Below are 14,316 nucleotides of genomic sequence, written 5' to 3'. Positions count from 1 at the left end.
GTCTTGATCAAACTTCTGCGTCTCAGTAAGGGGGAACTGAGTACGCTAGGTGGCTGGGTACATCAGATGGTGATCTGGTGTAGGGAAAGGTTGGGAGGTAGAGTGTGGTGAAGTATCCAGCGCATTGTATGTGTGAGAAAGTACAGAGCAATTTGTAGCTGACCTGAGTGTGGAGTGAGTAGTACTTCGGTTCCCAGTGAGGCGACTCCATCTGGGCAAGAAACCTCACAAAGCGCATGTGTGAGTGACTGAGTGGATACTTCACAGGGCCATACAATGGGAGTTGGGGGTTCAAAGGGGGGAAATACACCTCTTGAATGTATGTTAAATAATTTTAAGAAAGCCTTCTCAGGGGTATATGGAGTCAAAATGACGCCAGAACGCTTGAGAACGTTATGTGAATTAGAATGGCCAAAACACAATACTGGATGGCCATCTCAGGGAACCTTTGATATAAATTTAGTAAGCAAACTTTGGTCTGATATCACCAAAGAAACTGGAGGGTGCCCAGAACAATTTTCATATATAGATTCTTGGCTGAGCACATTAAATAAAAATCCTCCATGGATAAGGGAATGCAGAGTCAAACGATGCAAATTATTGGCTGTAAAAGCCGAAGCTAGGAAAGGAATCTTGCCAAATAAACTCAAACCCATTTTTGAGGGACCAGAGGAAGAGGTGCTTCCACCTCCACCCTATGCTCCACATCGAAGGGAGCCTAATCTGGTTAACGGGCAACCCGGACCACGGCCACCTCGAACTTCAACCCTGCAATATATTCCATTCACGACTACGGATCTGATGAATTGGAAAACACACACCCCATCTTTCACAGAAAAACCTCAGGCTATGATGGACTTGGTGACTTCAATAGTAAATACTCATAGGCCTACTTGGACAGATTGTCGCCAGCTCCTAAATACTCTTTTCACCAGAGAGGAAAGAAGCTATTTGCCTTATCAAGGAACCTACCACAAGAAAACAACTTAGAGGATTCCTGGGAACAGCAGGGTTTTGTAGACTATGGATACCTGATTTCAGCAGTCTGGCCAAGCCCTTACATGAAAGCACTTGAGGTGCAGAAAAGGACCCATTTGTATGGGGACCTGAGCAGAAACAAGCCTTTTTAGTTATCAAACAACGACTTATGGAGGCCCCAGCCCTTGGATTGCCTAATTCGGAAAAACCCTTTCAGCTGTATGTACATGAACAGAATGGGATTGCAGCGGCAGTCCTGACCCAGAGATTAGGAAGTTGGAACCGTCCAGTAGCTTATTTGTCTAAACAATTGGACTCAGTAGCAAAAGGATGGCCTCCATGCCTAAGGGCAGTAGCGGCCACTGCAAGCCTTGTCAAAGAAGCTGATAAATTTACCTTTGGCCAGACGATGTATGTGAATGTACCTCATGCTGTTCTGACACTCATGGAATATAAGGGTAGTTATTGGCTAACGAACCCAAGGATGGCTAGATACCAAGGCCTATTGTGTGAAAATCCCAGGATTCATCTACGAGTAGTGAATATGCTGAATCCAGCAACTTTGCTGCCCCTACCAGAGGTAGATGATGAAGAATCACATGATTGTCTCCAAATAATGGATGAAGTTTATTCCAGTAGACCCGATCTGAAAGATGAGCCATTGAAAAATCCAGATGTTGTATATTATACTGATGGTAGCAGTTACCTGCATGAAGGTGCCAGACGAGCAGGATATGCTGTGGTCACTAATGAGGAAGTTGTGGAAGCTGAAGCTTTGCCTGCTGGCACCTCAGCACAAAAAGCTGAACTTATAGGTTTAACTAGAGCTCTGCAATTGGCAGCTGGATGTAAGGCAAACATCTATACTGATTCTAAATATGCCTTCTTAACCCTGCATGCACATGGAGCTCTATGGAAAGAAAGAGGTCTAATCGGAGCCCACGGGAAGGCCTTGAAATATGGACCTGAAGTAGAAATCCTGTTGGAAGCAGTATGGGCTCCAGAACAGATTGCTGTAATGCACTGCAAAGGTCATGGACGAGGAAGGGATCCAATAACCAGAGGAAATCATGCTGCTGACAAAGCAGCCCGAGAGGCAGCCCAAAAGCCTGTGGGAGGATTTATAGCAGCCCTCATACCAGAGGTAGTTCCAGAAGAAGTTAAACCTCACTATACCCCAGAAGAGAGGAAGTGGGCTGAACAGGAAGGAGCGGTTGTGAAGGACGGTTGGATGATCCTGCCGGACAATAGGATTTATGTACCTCATCATCTAGCAGGCACAATTGTAAGAAATTATCATGAATCTACTCACCTTGGCGGTACTGCAACCAGAGAGAGTCTCAGTCGGAAGTTGTATATTATTAATCTATCACAATTAGCAACTTGCATTTCACAGAAATGTGTTCTTTGTGCTAAAAACAATCCCAGGCAGGGACCGGTACAACCTCCTGGAATCCAGCATGTGGGATACGTCCCCATGGAAAGCCTAATTGTGGACTTCACAGAGTTGGTCCCTTCTAAGGGATTCAAGTATCTCCTTGTGTTTGTAGATACTCTTACCAGATGGGTTGAAGCTTTTCCCACCTGAACTGAAAAGGCACGAGAGGTAACTAAGAGACTCCTCACTGAATTGATCCCGAGGTTTGGATTACCTAGATGCATTGGAAGTGATAATGGGCCAGCATTCATTGATCAAGTAGTACAAGAAGTATGTCGAGTCCTACAAGTGAAATGAAGACTGCATGCAGCATATAGGCCTCAGAGTTCAGGGAAAACTGAAAGAATGAATCGGACTCTGAAAACCCAATTGGCAAAATTAACCCAGGAAACGGGATTGGGATGGGTAGATGTGTTACCCATAACACTGTTTCGTGTTCGGTGTGCACCCACAAAAAGACTTAAGTTGTCACCTTTTGAGCTCCTGTATGGGAGGCCACCCTCCTTTGTTCAGGATATTCCAGCTGACCTTAAACAAATAGGAGACCATGTGACACAGGGACAAGTGCAATCTCTCTCCCGTGTTTTTGTTTCTCTTAACAGGTGGGCCCTCGAGCGTACGCCGTGCAGCATTGCCGAGCCGATTCATCAGTTCCAGGCTGGCGATAGCGTATGGGTGAAAGAGTGGAAACGCGATCCACTTGCACCTAAGTGGCGTGGACCTTACACCATCTTGCTCTCTACTCCAACAGCGGTGAAGGTAGCTGAGGTGACCCCCTGGATTCATCACTCTCGTTTGAAGAAGTCCGAAGGCAGTTGGATGTGCAAAGGTGACCCCTCTAATCCTTTAAAACTGACTCTCTCCAAAAACCCCTGTATCTAGCCCTACCGGGAACGGGCTAGGTCACGGGCAACATTAGACGACCGGCCTGCTGCAGCCACAACCTGGAAGCTGGCTGACCTGCGCACGCCTGAAGCTTGAGGAGCGTCTGAACCAGTGACTGTGAACGGGAAGATTCTCTTATACAATTGATTGACTGCCCCCTTGTGGAACAATTATAAGGGATATTACTCATTGGGGATCCTCGGGATATATGTTTTGGTCTTGGTGGTTCCCCATTTTTGTCACTGGGGGAATTATATTGGGGCTAATATTTATTTGCTATCACAATAAGGTAATTTTTTGTGGAAGGAATGCATATGCTAGACATCAACATGATTTTATTATTAATCCTGATCCCTTGGGAAGGGGAAGGGTCCTTGAATCTGACCAAATTTGCTAAATATGGATTCCGCCATGACCACAATATGTGGGTAGGCTTAGCTGAGATGGTAGCCAATGTTGCAAATAGGACTAATTGCCTTGTTTGCTCTCTTGGGCCAGATGATTCAGAGGGAGGTATGCCCTTATTACCGATACCATTAAATGCCATTGGTATGGTAAGCGAAATGCCACACCAAACAGAAGTACAGAATTTCCCCGGATGGAACTCAACTAAACCAATACGAGTTATACCTGTGCAAGGGGAATTCTGTGTACATAAATCATCAGATGCAGCTGATCCTACCATGATAGGTTCTTCTCATTGCCACTATACTTGGGATTATATTAAGAATAGTCAAACCTGGGCAAACGGTACTACGTATCGAACTCGGAATACCTTGCCCTGTGCACCTCCTTTTATTCATGCATGGAAAATGGTATGGAACATAACTGTGACAGAAGAAGGCAATCTAACATACTGCACTGTGAATTCTGTACCCCTTTTGATATTTCGCCTTATGCACTCCACGTACCAAAAACCTCAGACCCGATGGTTGTGGTGGATATGTGGAGAATGGGCATACAAGAAACTCCCTTCCAAATGGAGTGGGACTTGTTTCTTGGGATGGGTATTACCACCAATGTGGATTATGCCCACTAGTTCGGCCAAGCGTACACGAAGAAACGCTGACATTTCTCATATAGCAGGAGGAAGTACCCAAAGTTGGAGCGGTACTGATGATTGGCCACCAGAGCGCATTATAGCCTATTATGATCCTGCCTCCTGGAATCCTGGTGAGCTCATACAAGGGGCACGGGATCCTATTTATAATCTAAACAGAATAATTCGATTGCAAGCAGTAGTGGAACTTGTAACCAATGCAACGGCCCAGAGTTTGAGACTTATTGCACAACAGTTGGATGAAAGTAGAGCTGCCATTTTGCAGCTGAAAATGGGAATGGATTATGTACTTGCCAGGCAGGGAGGCCTATGTGGAGTCTTGAACTTGACAGGGAATGCCTGTTGCTTCAACATTTCTGATAACGGTGAGGCAATCCGTGTGTTGGCCACAAAGATGGAGAATATAGCACATGTCCCAGTACAAACATGGGAAGGATGGGATATGGGATGGCTCACCAATTGGTTACCTAATGTTGCGGGACTCAAAGGGATACTATTGTCTTGCTTGTTTTTCTTGACAGTAGTAATAATGGTTTTATGTATGGTGCCATGTATCATTTCATGTTTTAGAAGTACAATTAGCAAGATGATTTCAAATGAAACTCTACCTCATATCATGGCCCTATACAGAGCTTTACCTCAGGAATATGATGAAGGTCAAGCTATCAAGGACACTTGGGATGAAGGTCCTTGAGCTTGAAAGGGGGGAATGAGGCATCTAATCATAAGCCTGAATTTTTATTAAAGCTTATATGTTTAATCAGGGCTTGTATTTTAAAAATGAGCTTAAAGATCTTCAAATGTTTCATGCCAGGCAGAAGACCAGCTGCCTAAGAACCTTGGCAATGTTTTTACTCCTAGACAAGGGGCCCCCCTGATTTATAGCAGAAAACAATTCTCAAAGTCGTAAAAAGGGAATTACAGGCTGAGAGCCAAGGTTACACTGACCCTACAAATTAAGGGTGGATAAATAGTAAAATGAGCCATATCTTCTTCCTAAGGTTAAAAAGGTCAAGAGCAGTGAAAAAGCAACTGGTCTGGCTGGCAGAAACAGAGCATTTTTGGGAAGTCTTTTCTAAAGCTGTTTCTTTCTTAAACTAAGATCCTTTTAAGATTTCTTTTCCTTTTAAAAGGTTATTTATGTATTAAATATATTAGCTTAAATATAATTATGCAAAGGATTTAAGAAATGCTAGATTCTTATTTCATATAGTTGTAAGAGTTGTAACTATCCTGAAATTAAGTCAGCCACCAGCCCCCCTTGCCAGACAGGAGACGCCATCGAGCACTCCTGATATATGGTTGTCAGGCCTTTTGTTTAGAAACCTTCAAATGAAGGAGATCTCTCAATGTTGATGTGAACTCAAAATCCTTGACATATGCTTAAGATAAAAATTCAAGATTAACCATCTGTTTTGGAAGGCAATAGGGCAAGGAGGGCAAGAGGTGAGCTGGTAATTAAGATTCCTTGTTGAGACACATGTAAGATATATTACTACTTATTTGTCATTTATAGATAGAAGAATATATAGCTTTTTGATTCCCATAAAAGGACAAGAGGAAATGGGTGTATCTTTTGTGATTGGTTCTAGCAAATAGCCAATAGGAATTTCAACCAGGCTGATTGGACAGAGGCAGCCACAGGAGGAGCAAGGGGGCTGGATTAAGGAAATATAAGTGCTGGCCAGAATGGCAAGAGGCCAGGCCAGAGCTTGGTAACCATATACCACTGTGCCTCATATTTATTTGTCTGACAAGGTCGGTGGTTCGAATCCCCGTGACGGGGTGAGCTCCTGTTGTTTGGTCCAACCTCCTGCCAACCTACTAGTTTGAAAGCACGTCAAAGTGCAAGTAGATAAATAGGTACCGCTCTGGCAGGAAGGTAAACGGCATTTCCATGCGCTGCTCTGGTTTCGCCAGAAGCGGCTTAGTCATGCTGGCCACATGACCTGGAAAAACTGTCTCCAGACACTACTGATTTAAAGTTTCACTTTGGGGGTGGTGCTACAAACGTGGAAAAGGATCTTGCAGCATGTTTATGCAGACCTACTGGATTTAATAACGCTCCTAAGTGAAGGCGTGCCTATATCTGATTGAAGCTGCCCAAAGGTTAATATTCTGTATATTCAAGGCACATTAATTCCCTAAGCGCAAAGGACACGTACTGAATATTAGCATTACACACACACACACACACACACACACACACACACACACACACGACACCACTACCAAGAACTGCAGTTTATGGACAACTCTAGACTTGTCTGCTCAAAAGGAAGTCCCATTGTGTTGGGGACCTGGAAGGAAAGAAGCAAGAGCTCCCTCAGCTCAGGACCCAAGCCCTGGAACGCACAGAAGGAGAGGTAGGGTGTGAGTGAAGCGATGGATGTAGCCGGCGCTTAAAAAGCGAATAAAATGGTTGCTGTCTTTCTATCTGAGCTGGCTCCCTGCCTGTTACGTGCGGGGAAACCCGTGTGGGGTTCCTGTCTGTGTAAAGTCTTCAAGCCGTGCCTGCACAAACCTGACAAATCTGCCCCATTGCCTTTCCCTCGTCAAAATTTTCGGTATCTTTTCCCCCCACCTCTAGGCCTGGCTGAGGGGAAAAACAGGACGTTGAAAGTACTTCCCATCCCAGCTCCACAACAAATGTCCCACAAAGCACCACACTACGCACACATTCCCATGAACATATTCTTTCTTTGTAAGTAAATACGAGACTCCCATAAATAAGGGCAGTCTCAGACACACACTTTCAATAAGGAAGGCTGCCTCACTCATCTACAAGCTGGGTAGTCCGGATGGCTGAACCAACGCATTCAAATAACCTGTCAGAGCCAAGGAGAACCAAATAAACGTTAGCTGAGAACACTCCCTGAAGAGAAACACACAGGTACTGGAGGCAAACTTTCAGCATCTATCTCCATCCACATTCATAACAAGGTCACTGACGAAAAGCCACTGTTTCTACGATATATCCATTTTTAATAAATCGTTTCCTTCCTTCTCCAGTTCAGGGTCCAGAAACATTCAAGCACGCATTCTATACTATGGGAAACCTTCAGATATTTCTATAAAATCAACTGTTCATCGGATTTCCACCAGACCACTTTTGTTTTACTTAGGGAAAGGATGGCTACCGAAGGGGGATGGACTTGGGTTGCACGAAAAGGCAGCCATAATCCTCAGGGCATAAGACCACGTTCTCTCCCACCAGAAATAATTCCTGACACCTTGGCAAATGGGTGTCAGACCGCTAGCCATCCCACGAACTATGATGACAGACCATTTGGGAATGGGCTAGATCCTTGGCCAGGATAAGGAGATGATTACTTGGCCAGGAAGCCAGGAACTTGTAAATTGTTCTTTTTTCCTTTCCTTAATAGGTGTAAGGTGGAGATCACGGAAGGGGGTGGGAGGCTGATCTGATGCTCAGGTTGCAGCTCCAGACCCTCCCAAAGTGTGATGAAATTGTGATGTATGCATGATGTAGTTTTAGGGGTGTTGCAGGTAGTTTTGTAGGAACTGATAAAAGTTGGGACGCGCTTTGGTTTGGGACTTTTTCCTGCTCCTTTGTTGCGTTGTGGGGGAAGTCCTGTTGCAACAGTTTCTTTAAGAAAAATCAAGCCTGCTGGCTGCTGTTTTGATCCAATATTCCTGGCTGGTGTCTTTGTTTGATAAAGTGTGTCCAAAGATGTACTGGAACAACGGAAAGGTAGGCAACTTCCTGTTTTGTCCCAAGAGGTAAGTACATTTAACATTGTGTGAGAGATACCCGTCTTTAATGCTAGGTCTTGCTTGTGAACACTCCATAGTACTTCCCTTTTCAAACAGAAGCTTTGGTTTTGGGTGTGCAGATAGAAAAGCTGCTGGGAAGAGTAAACACTTAACTAAGAAAACAAACACGGAAGCTAAGATGTAATAATCGGAAAATAACAAAGTGCAAGATGTAATTTGAAAAGAATTTTGGAATCAATGTTTGATTAATTTTTATTTTTTCTGATGATTACTTATGTTACATAGTTTTTAAAATCAACAAAGCATTAAAAAATTTTTTTGCAGAGAAAGTTAGGGGGGAGTTTAAGTGCTTATATGCACAATGTTAAGTAAATAAACCAAAAAATAACACTTGCAACTGTAAGTTTCTTATTTTTCCTTCTTTTAATAATTTCATTTCGGGGGGGGGGGGAGTGACAAGAAATTTTCCGCACCGGGTACCGCCTGACCTTGCTACGCCACTGGCTGTATGAGAGAACAAATTGGTAGCTTTCTGTTTTTTGTGGGTGTGTGGGTGTGCATAGTACCCTAGAGTCAGAAAACAAGTACTTTCATTTGCTTTCTAGCAAATGCCCTCTACTGGCTTGAGAGTAACTCCATGAAACGCAATGGGACTGATTTCTGGGTAGACCTGCAAAGGATTCGGAATTCTCATATGACCATGGTGAAAAACAGTCCCTATAAGGAAACGGGGAACACTTTTGATTCTGGCTCTGCCTATCATCTGAACTCTAGCTCCACCCATCACCAGAATTCAGCCCCTGCTAGGCTACCCAGAAGGGAAAATGATGAAAAGAGGTTGTCTATCTTTGGTGTAAAGATTTGAACAATTCATTGTTTATGCTGTGCATTGACCACCCACAAACCACAATGCTAAGTGCTGGCCTCAGTGTATTAGATTGTTATAGAAAGGGGGTCAGTCTAGATTATACCCACACATCCCTTCCAGGCTTACATGAAGCTAGAAAGTGTAAAAGAAAACCAGAACCCCCAAAGCAAACTATTTCCTTTGTTAAGGTAATGGCCTTAGATACATACCCATCATCAGCATCTTTGAAAGGTTATCTCTGTTGCCATAGAGACAAATGGTTGGGTCTTTTCCCACTTCACCTGGCTGGCTGCTATGTCATCCAATGAGAGAACAATAGGCAAAGCAGGGCTGTGTTTGGGTGAATTTTGGCTGATCCTGGAAGCTGCACACACAGAGGCATGTCTGCTCTGTGCTGGACCCAAATATGTGATTTGGGGCTTCCCTGGGAACCCAGTGGGGGAACGAAATCAATGGGAATGCAGATGCTGTGAGCCTCTCCATCCTATGCTCAGGCTGTATTTATGCCCTTATTTAAGATCTATGTAACCAAGTCAGCCAGTGGCAGCCTCCTCCAACTCTCATCCAACCATTACCACCACCAGAATATCTCAGTGCAGCTTACAACTTCCCCCAAACTTGGGTCCTGCAGACGTTTTGCACCTCAGTTCCCATCAGCCCCAGTGTACAGTGCTGGGGTTGTTGGGAGTCGTAGTCCAAAATTCTGCAGCTCACCAGTTTGGGGAAAGCTACAGAACTGCATAGGACAGCACCATGTAGCACCAAAAAAGCATATCATGTACATAGCTCAGTGAAAGAAAAGAAGTGTGCTTATGTTTTTAAATTATTTAATATTTTCTTCATAGAACACCAATTTTTAAGCAAGCATATTACAGAGGCAGCCAGAAAGCAAAGGCACAGTAGTTACAAGCTGTATCTGCTCAGGGTATTTCAAGGCATGGATCCTGCTGTGGATCTTAAGAGACAAGGACTGTGTAGCACCAAAGCGAGTAGATCCCTCCCCCCAGACGATGGTCTCTGAGCGGGACTCTCCTCTTTTCTGTCCCACACACTGGGCGGAATTTGAGCAGGGTCTCTATACTGGCCCATAGAATTTCCTGTAAGCTTCTTGGAAGCCGATGCGGTCAGCCAGCTCGTCGCAGTTGGGGTTCAGCTCACAAACCTCTCGCAGAGGCTCAAGGGGGTCTGGGGTTGGGGCAGCACGGGGGTTGTAGAACCTGCCAGGGAGCAACAGCCATGGTTGGAGCATTTAGCAGCTATTTTTGGGCTATATCAAAATGTTCTCAGTATGCCAAAGGATATCCACGTATACAAAACTTTAACTTAGCAAGATACACATTTCTTAATGCAAAAATCCCCATTAAAAATCTTCAACGTTCATTGTAAAATTTCTCCTAATTTTGCCCAATATACATTTTTGCAAAACATTTGCAAAAACCTAGCGTAATGATTATGCACACTTTTACCCTAGTATATGCATTTTGTACACATTACACTGCACTCTGGAACTCCCTGCCTTTTTTTACTTCAGACAGGTACCTCCACTGCACTCTCTTCAGTGCCTGCTATAAACATTTTTCTTCGGGCAAGCCTCTCCAGATATGTAGAACATTGACATGTCTTTTAATCTGTTTTTTAGCTTATCATAGATTTTACATTGTTTAGAATAGCTGAATTTGACTATTTTTTATTGGTAATTTTATTGTTTTTATTTGTTAGGTAAGCTGCTTTGAGGGTTCCCCCCCCCCCTTAAAAGCAAGCAGCCTATAAATTCAAATTAATGAAATTAATTCACTAACTAATTGGCTGGAGGACTGCATTACAAAATTTGAAGAAGTGCATTTCAAAAGACAGCTTTTTTTCAGAAAGTAGGTCCACTTTTAAGCACCAATGGAAATAAATTTCTTCGCCTCCACTAGATGCCAGGGCGGGGGCTGAAGATTTTGCATTAATTGCAAAGTTACACTTTTCCCCCAGAGGAGTGAATAGGAACAATTGTGTCAGAGAAAGCAAAGAGCTGCAAGGTGAGCAGACACTGTAGGGATAGGAGCTAAATCTACCCCTTGTTCCATTTCCCACCATTTAGTCCTCCCCTCCAATCTGCATAGTCCCACCTCTTCATATGCATACTCTTCCCCTGGGTTCTGTTTCTCCATCACACTGGAATGCACATTTGATGCATCCAGCCAATCCTTGCAGCAGAGAGAGTAACAGCTGCTTTACAGAGCCTGACATTACCTGAGTAACTATTCTCCTCCATCCAATGTTTGGGACCCCCTGGAGGCATCCTCAAAGCTACTAGGAAGCCCACCCCCACCCCAGATTTCTAGCTCATAACAAGTTGCGCATTTATCTTTACCTGTCATAGTTCCTCTTGTGTCTCTTCACTACTTGAGCACTGACGCGCCTGGAGACAAAAGCTGCAAGAGGAAAAGTCGCATATTTTATCAACAGCGCTGCCTCCTCCCTGCTGTCAGTAGGGCTTGTGGCTCAGGAGCAAAACCAAGGATCCTGAAAGTCTCCGTTTTCATTTTTAAAAGCAACATGATTCTAGCCCTCATTGTGGAACAGAAAGGGAAAAGAGAGATTTCCATACTTTTAGAAACATAAGAAGCTCCTGTGGTCCATCTAGCTCAGTATTGTCTACACCAGAGCTATCCAGACTTTTCAAGTTGGGGACACACTTTTTGGATATGCAACATTTCACGACGGAGTAATTCAGTTTTACTAGCAAAACTGAGGTTAAACAAACCCCTTTCCAGCCCTGGAAGGAGTGCGGGGAGTGTTTGTGCGACACGCTGCAGCCGACACATTAACGTGTCGCGACACACAGTTTGGAAAGCTCTGGTCTACACTGATAAGCAGTGGCTCTCCAGGGCTTTTGATAGCCTTCTCCCACCCAGCTCTAGTTGAAGATGTGGGCAATTGAACCTGAGACCTTCTGTATGCAAAACACATCACCACTCAGCTACAACTCTCCCGCCTTCCCTCTATCCCCCCTCACCCCCCTCAAATTTTACAGGTTTGCAAACCTAGGTCACTTCTACAGATATAAGTCTTTTTGAAGCAATTATCTAAAAATAAAAAAGCAAGAAAGGAATAAAAGTGGAGATAAACTGACCTTCAGAGCTGGGTGAGTCGTTGGCACTGTTGGAGGGGGCAGAGTCATCTGGAAAAGGAGAAGGGCAACTGCTGTGAGCAAAAGGCTACTTGCCCCTTGGCCAAGTGAGGCATCAGGGAACGGTGGTAATCCCTGTCACCCAAGGGCACGGTTTGGGCTTGAGCACTTCCTAAGAACTTCAGCTTTCAATGTAACAAGGTCATGCTTGAGACCGAGATAAGCTTGGTCAGTACAGAGGAAATGCCTGCTGAAACTGCAGCCAAGGGAAGGGTCAGGAATGATAGTAACCTTTATCTATTTTATTTATACCCTACCGTTCCTCCAAAGAGCTTGAAGTGATGTACACACTTCTGCCCAACAACCCTGTGAGGTAGGTTAGGCTGAGAGATGGTGGCTGACCTAAAGTCACCCAGGGGGCTTCATGGCTGAGTGGGGATTTGAACCCTGGTCTCCCAGGTTCTAGTCTGACACTCTAAACACTACACCACCACTGGCATGGAGGGGGGTGGGGGGAAGAGAAATGGTGGGTCAGCTTTGAAGGCAGAAATGAATCTGAAGTGATGTTGGCATCTCTGGGTCCTGACGGTTATTCTTTTTGTTTAAAAAGCTGGCACACTCTGGAAATACTCACCATCTTAAAACTGTGATTTCTGGTCTAAATATTTAGCTTTGCTCACATGTAGGTGCATTGAGAAGACTGGACTTCGATGGCACCTGCAACCCCATCTGCGGCCACATAGAGAATCATAACCCAGAGATGGTTTGGCCACTTACCTGCTTGACAAAGGCAGAGAGTGGCCACTGCCAGGAAGCTCACCAGAATCAATTTGTTCATCTTGATTGATGCTCTTTGCTAGTGGGGAGATGTTCTCTAAAGGTCTGGAGATGCTTGCTTGCTACCTTCCTCCAGTTGCTTCTTCCAGTGCTCTTCCTGGGTCTCTGCTCCCGATTTATACTGTTCTGGCAGCCCCCAGCCCCCCCCAGCCCACTTGGCAGGAGGGACAGCCCACAGGACCTCCTCCTTCCTCCTCGCTCCAACCTCAGAAGGGGCAGGAAGCCAGGTCTATTTTGGAGCCCATCTGCTGGGCAGGAAGGCTGCCAAGTCCAAGCAGTAATTGTGGTTTGGGGGCCAGGACATCATCTGGAGAAGGCAAGCTCACTGGTCTGCAAGGAAGGGGCAGGGCAGGATGGACGCCACAGTCAGACTGGGAAGCCGTGATGCTTTTGCAGCACTGGGAGTTGGGGTGTTTTGGGGACCCAAAGCTCAGGAAGGAAGGCAGCTACCTAGATTTCATGCTGTTGGGTGGCTAAAGGTTTCAAATCAAAGCAGACTGGGGACACAATATATATTGGAAAGCATATTTGAAGCACATTTAAAGCACATGACTCCCCTCCAAATAATCCTGGGAAGTGTAGTTTCCTTCCTCATAGAGTTACCAATTTCTAGCACCCATAATAAACTACAGAACCCATGATTCTTTGTGGGAAGTCAGCCTGGATAGCTCAGTTGGTTAGAAAGCAGTGCTGATAGCGCCCAGGTTGCAGGTTTGATCCCAGTAAGGGACAGCTGCATATTTCTGAATAGCAGGGAGTTGGACTAGATGATCCTCGGGGGTCTTGTCCAACTCTAAAATTCTATGCTTCTGTGTGTTTTACGCTGAATAAGCTTTAAATGCAGTGTGTGGATCGAAGATTTGACCTCCTGGTGTGCTGCAGCAGCTCAGGTGCAAGCAGCGAAGCTCCTCTTCAGCTGTCGCTTTGGTCATCAATTCACATGCCTCCAATTATTATTCCCATAAAAGGTTTTTGGTTAAGAGACAGTGCAATGCACCAGGAAAGTCCCCAGACTGAATCTTGCCCCTGCTATGAACTCACTAAGAGTTTGTGAATGGCAGTGAAGCCAGCCTCCTGCTTAAGCTGTAGGTTTTACAAGATATGGTTAGAGATACGGTTTCACTAAAATTGGGAGAAGTAGGGCTTGTGGGTTTGAGGCCCTCTTCCTCTCTGCAATCTGAGCACTGCACAGAAGGTGGATTTAGACATACCACTCTCACTGTCTTAATCTCTACTTCATGATCTTTAAGGGCTGTCGCAAGGCAGATATAAGCAATTAGTTTGGGAGGTAAAATGGTGCCGAAGCATTTGGATGTTTCTATTCACGTAACTTCCTATAATCCGATTCTATTCTTCTTAATTGATATAGCACCGTGGAACTTTACAAATAACAG

General features: G+C 44.7%; 1 protein-coding gene across 1 annotated transcript; it reads right to left on the bottom strand.

The window, feature by feature from the left end:
* Nucleotides 1-9,777: 9,777 nt before the first annotated feature.
* Nucleotides 9,778-13,050, bottom strand: BGLAP (bone gamma-carboxyglutamate protein). Its single transcript, XM_079957698.1, has 4 exons — nt 12,863-13,050; nt 12,089-12,136; nt 11,327-11,387; nt 9,778-10,184 (listed from the first exon to the last, which is right to left on the bottom strand). Exons 1-4 carry the CDS (start codon nt 12,921-12,923, stop codon nt 10,043-10,045), a joined length of 312 nt encoding a protein of 103 aa, XP_079813824.1. The 5' UTR covers nt 12,924-13,050; the 3' UTR covers nt 9,778-10,042.
* Nucleotides 13,051-14,316: the final 1,266 nt, after the last annotated feature.

This window comes from Podarcis cretensis (assembly GCF_951804945.1).
Source record: "Podarcis cretensis genome assembly, chromosome: 16".
NCBI lineage: Eukaryota > Metazoa > Chordata > Lepidosauria > Squamata > Lacertidae > Podarcis > Podarcis cretensis.
The sequence above is the reverse complement of the archived record's forward strand: the minus strand, read 5'-3'. Positions and strand labels throughout refer to the sequence as shown.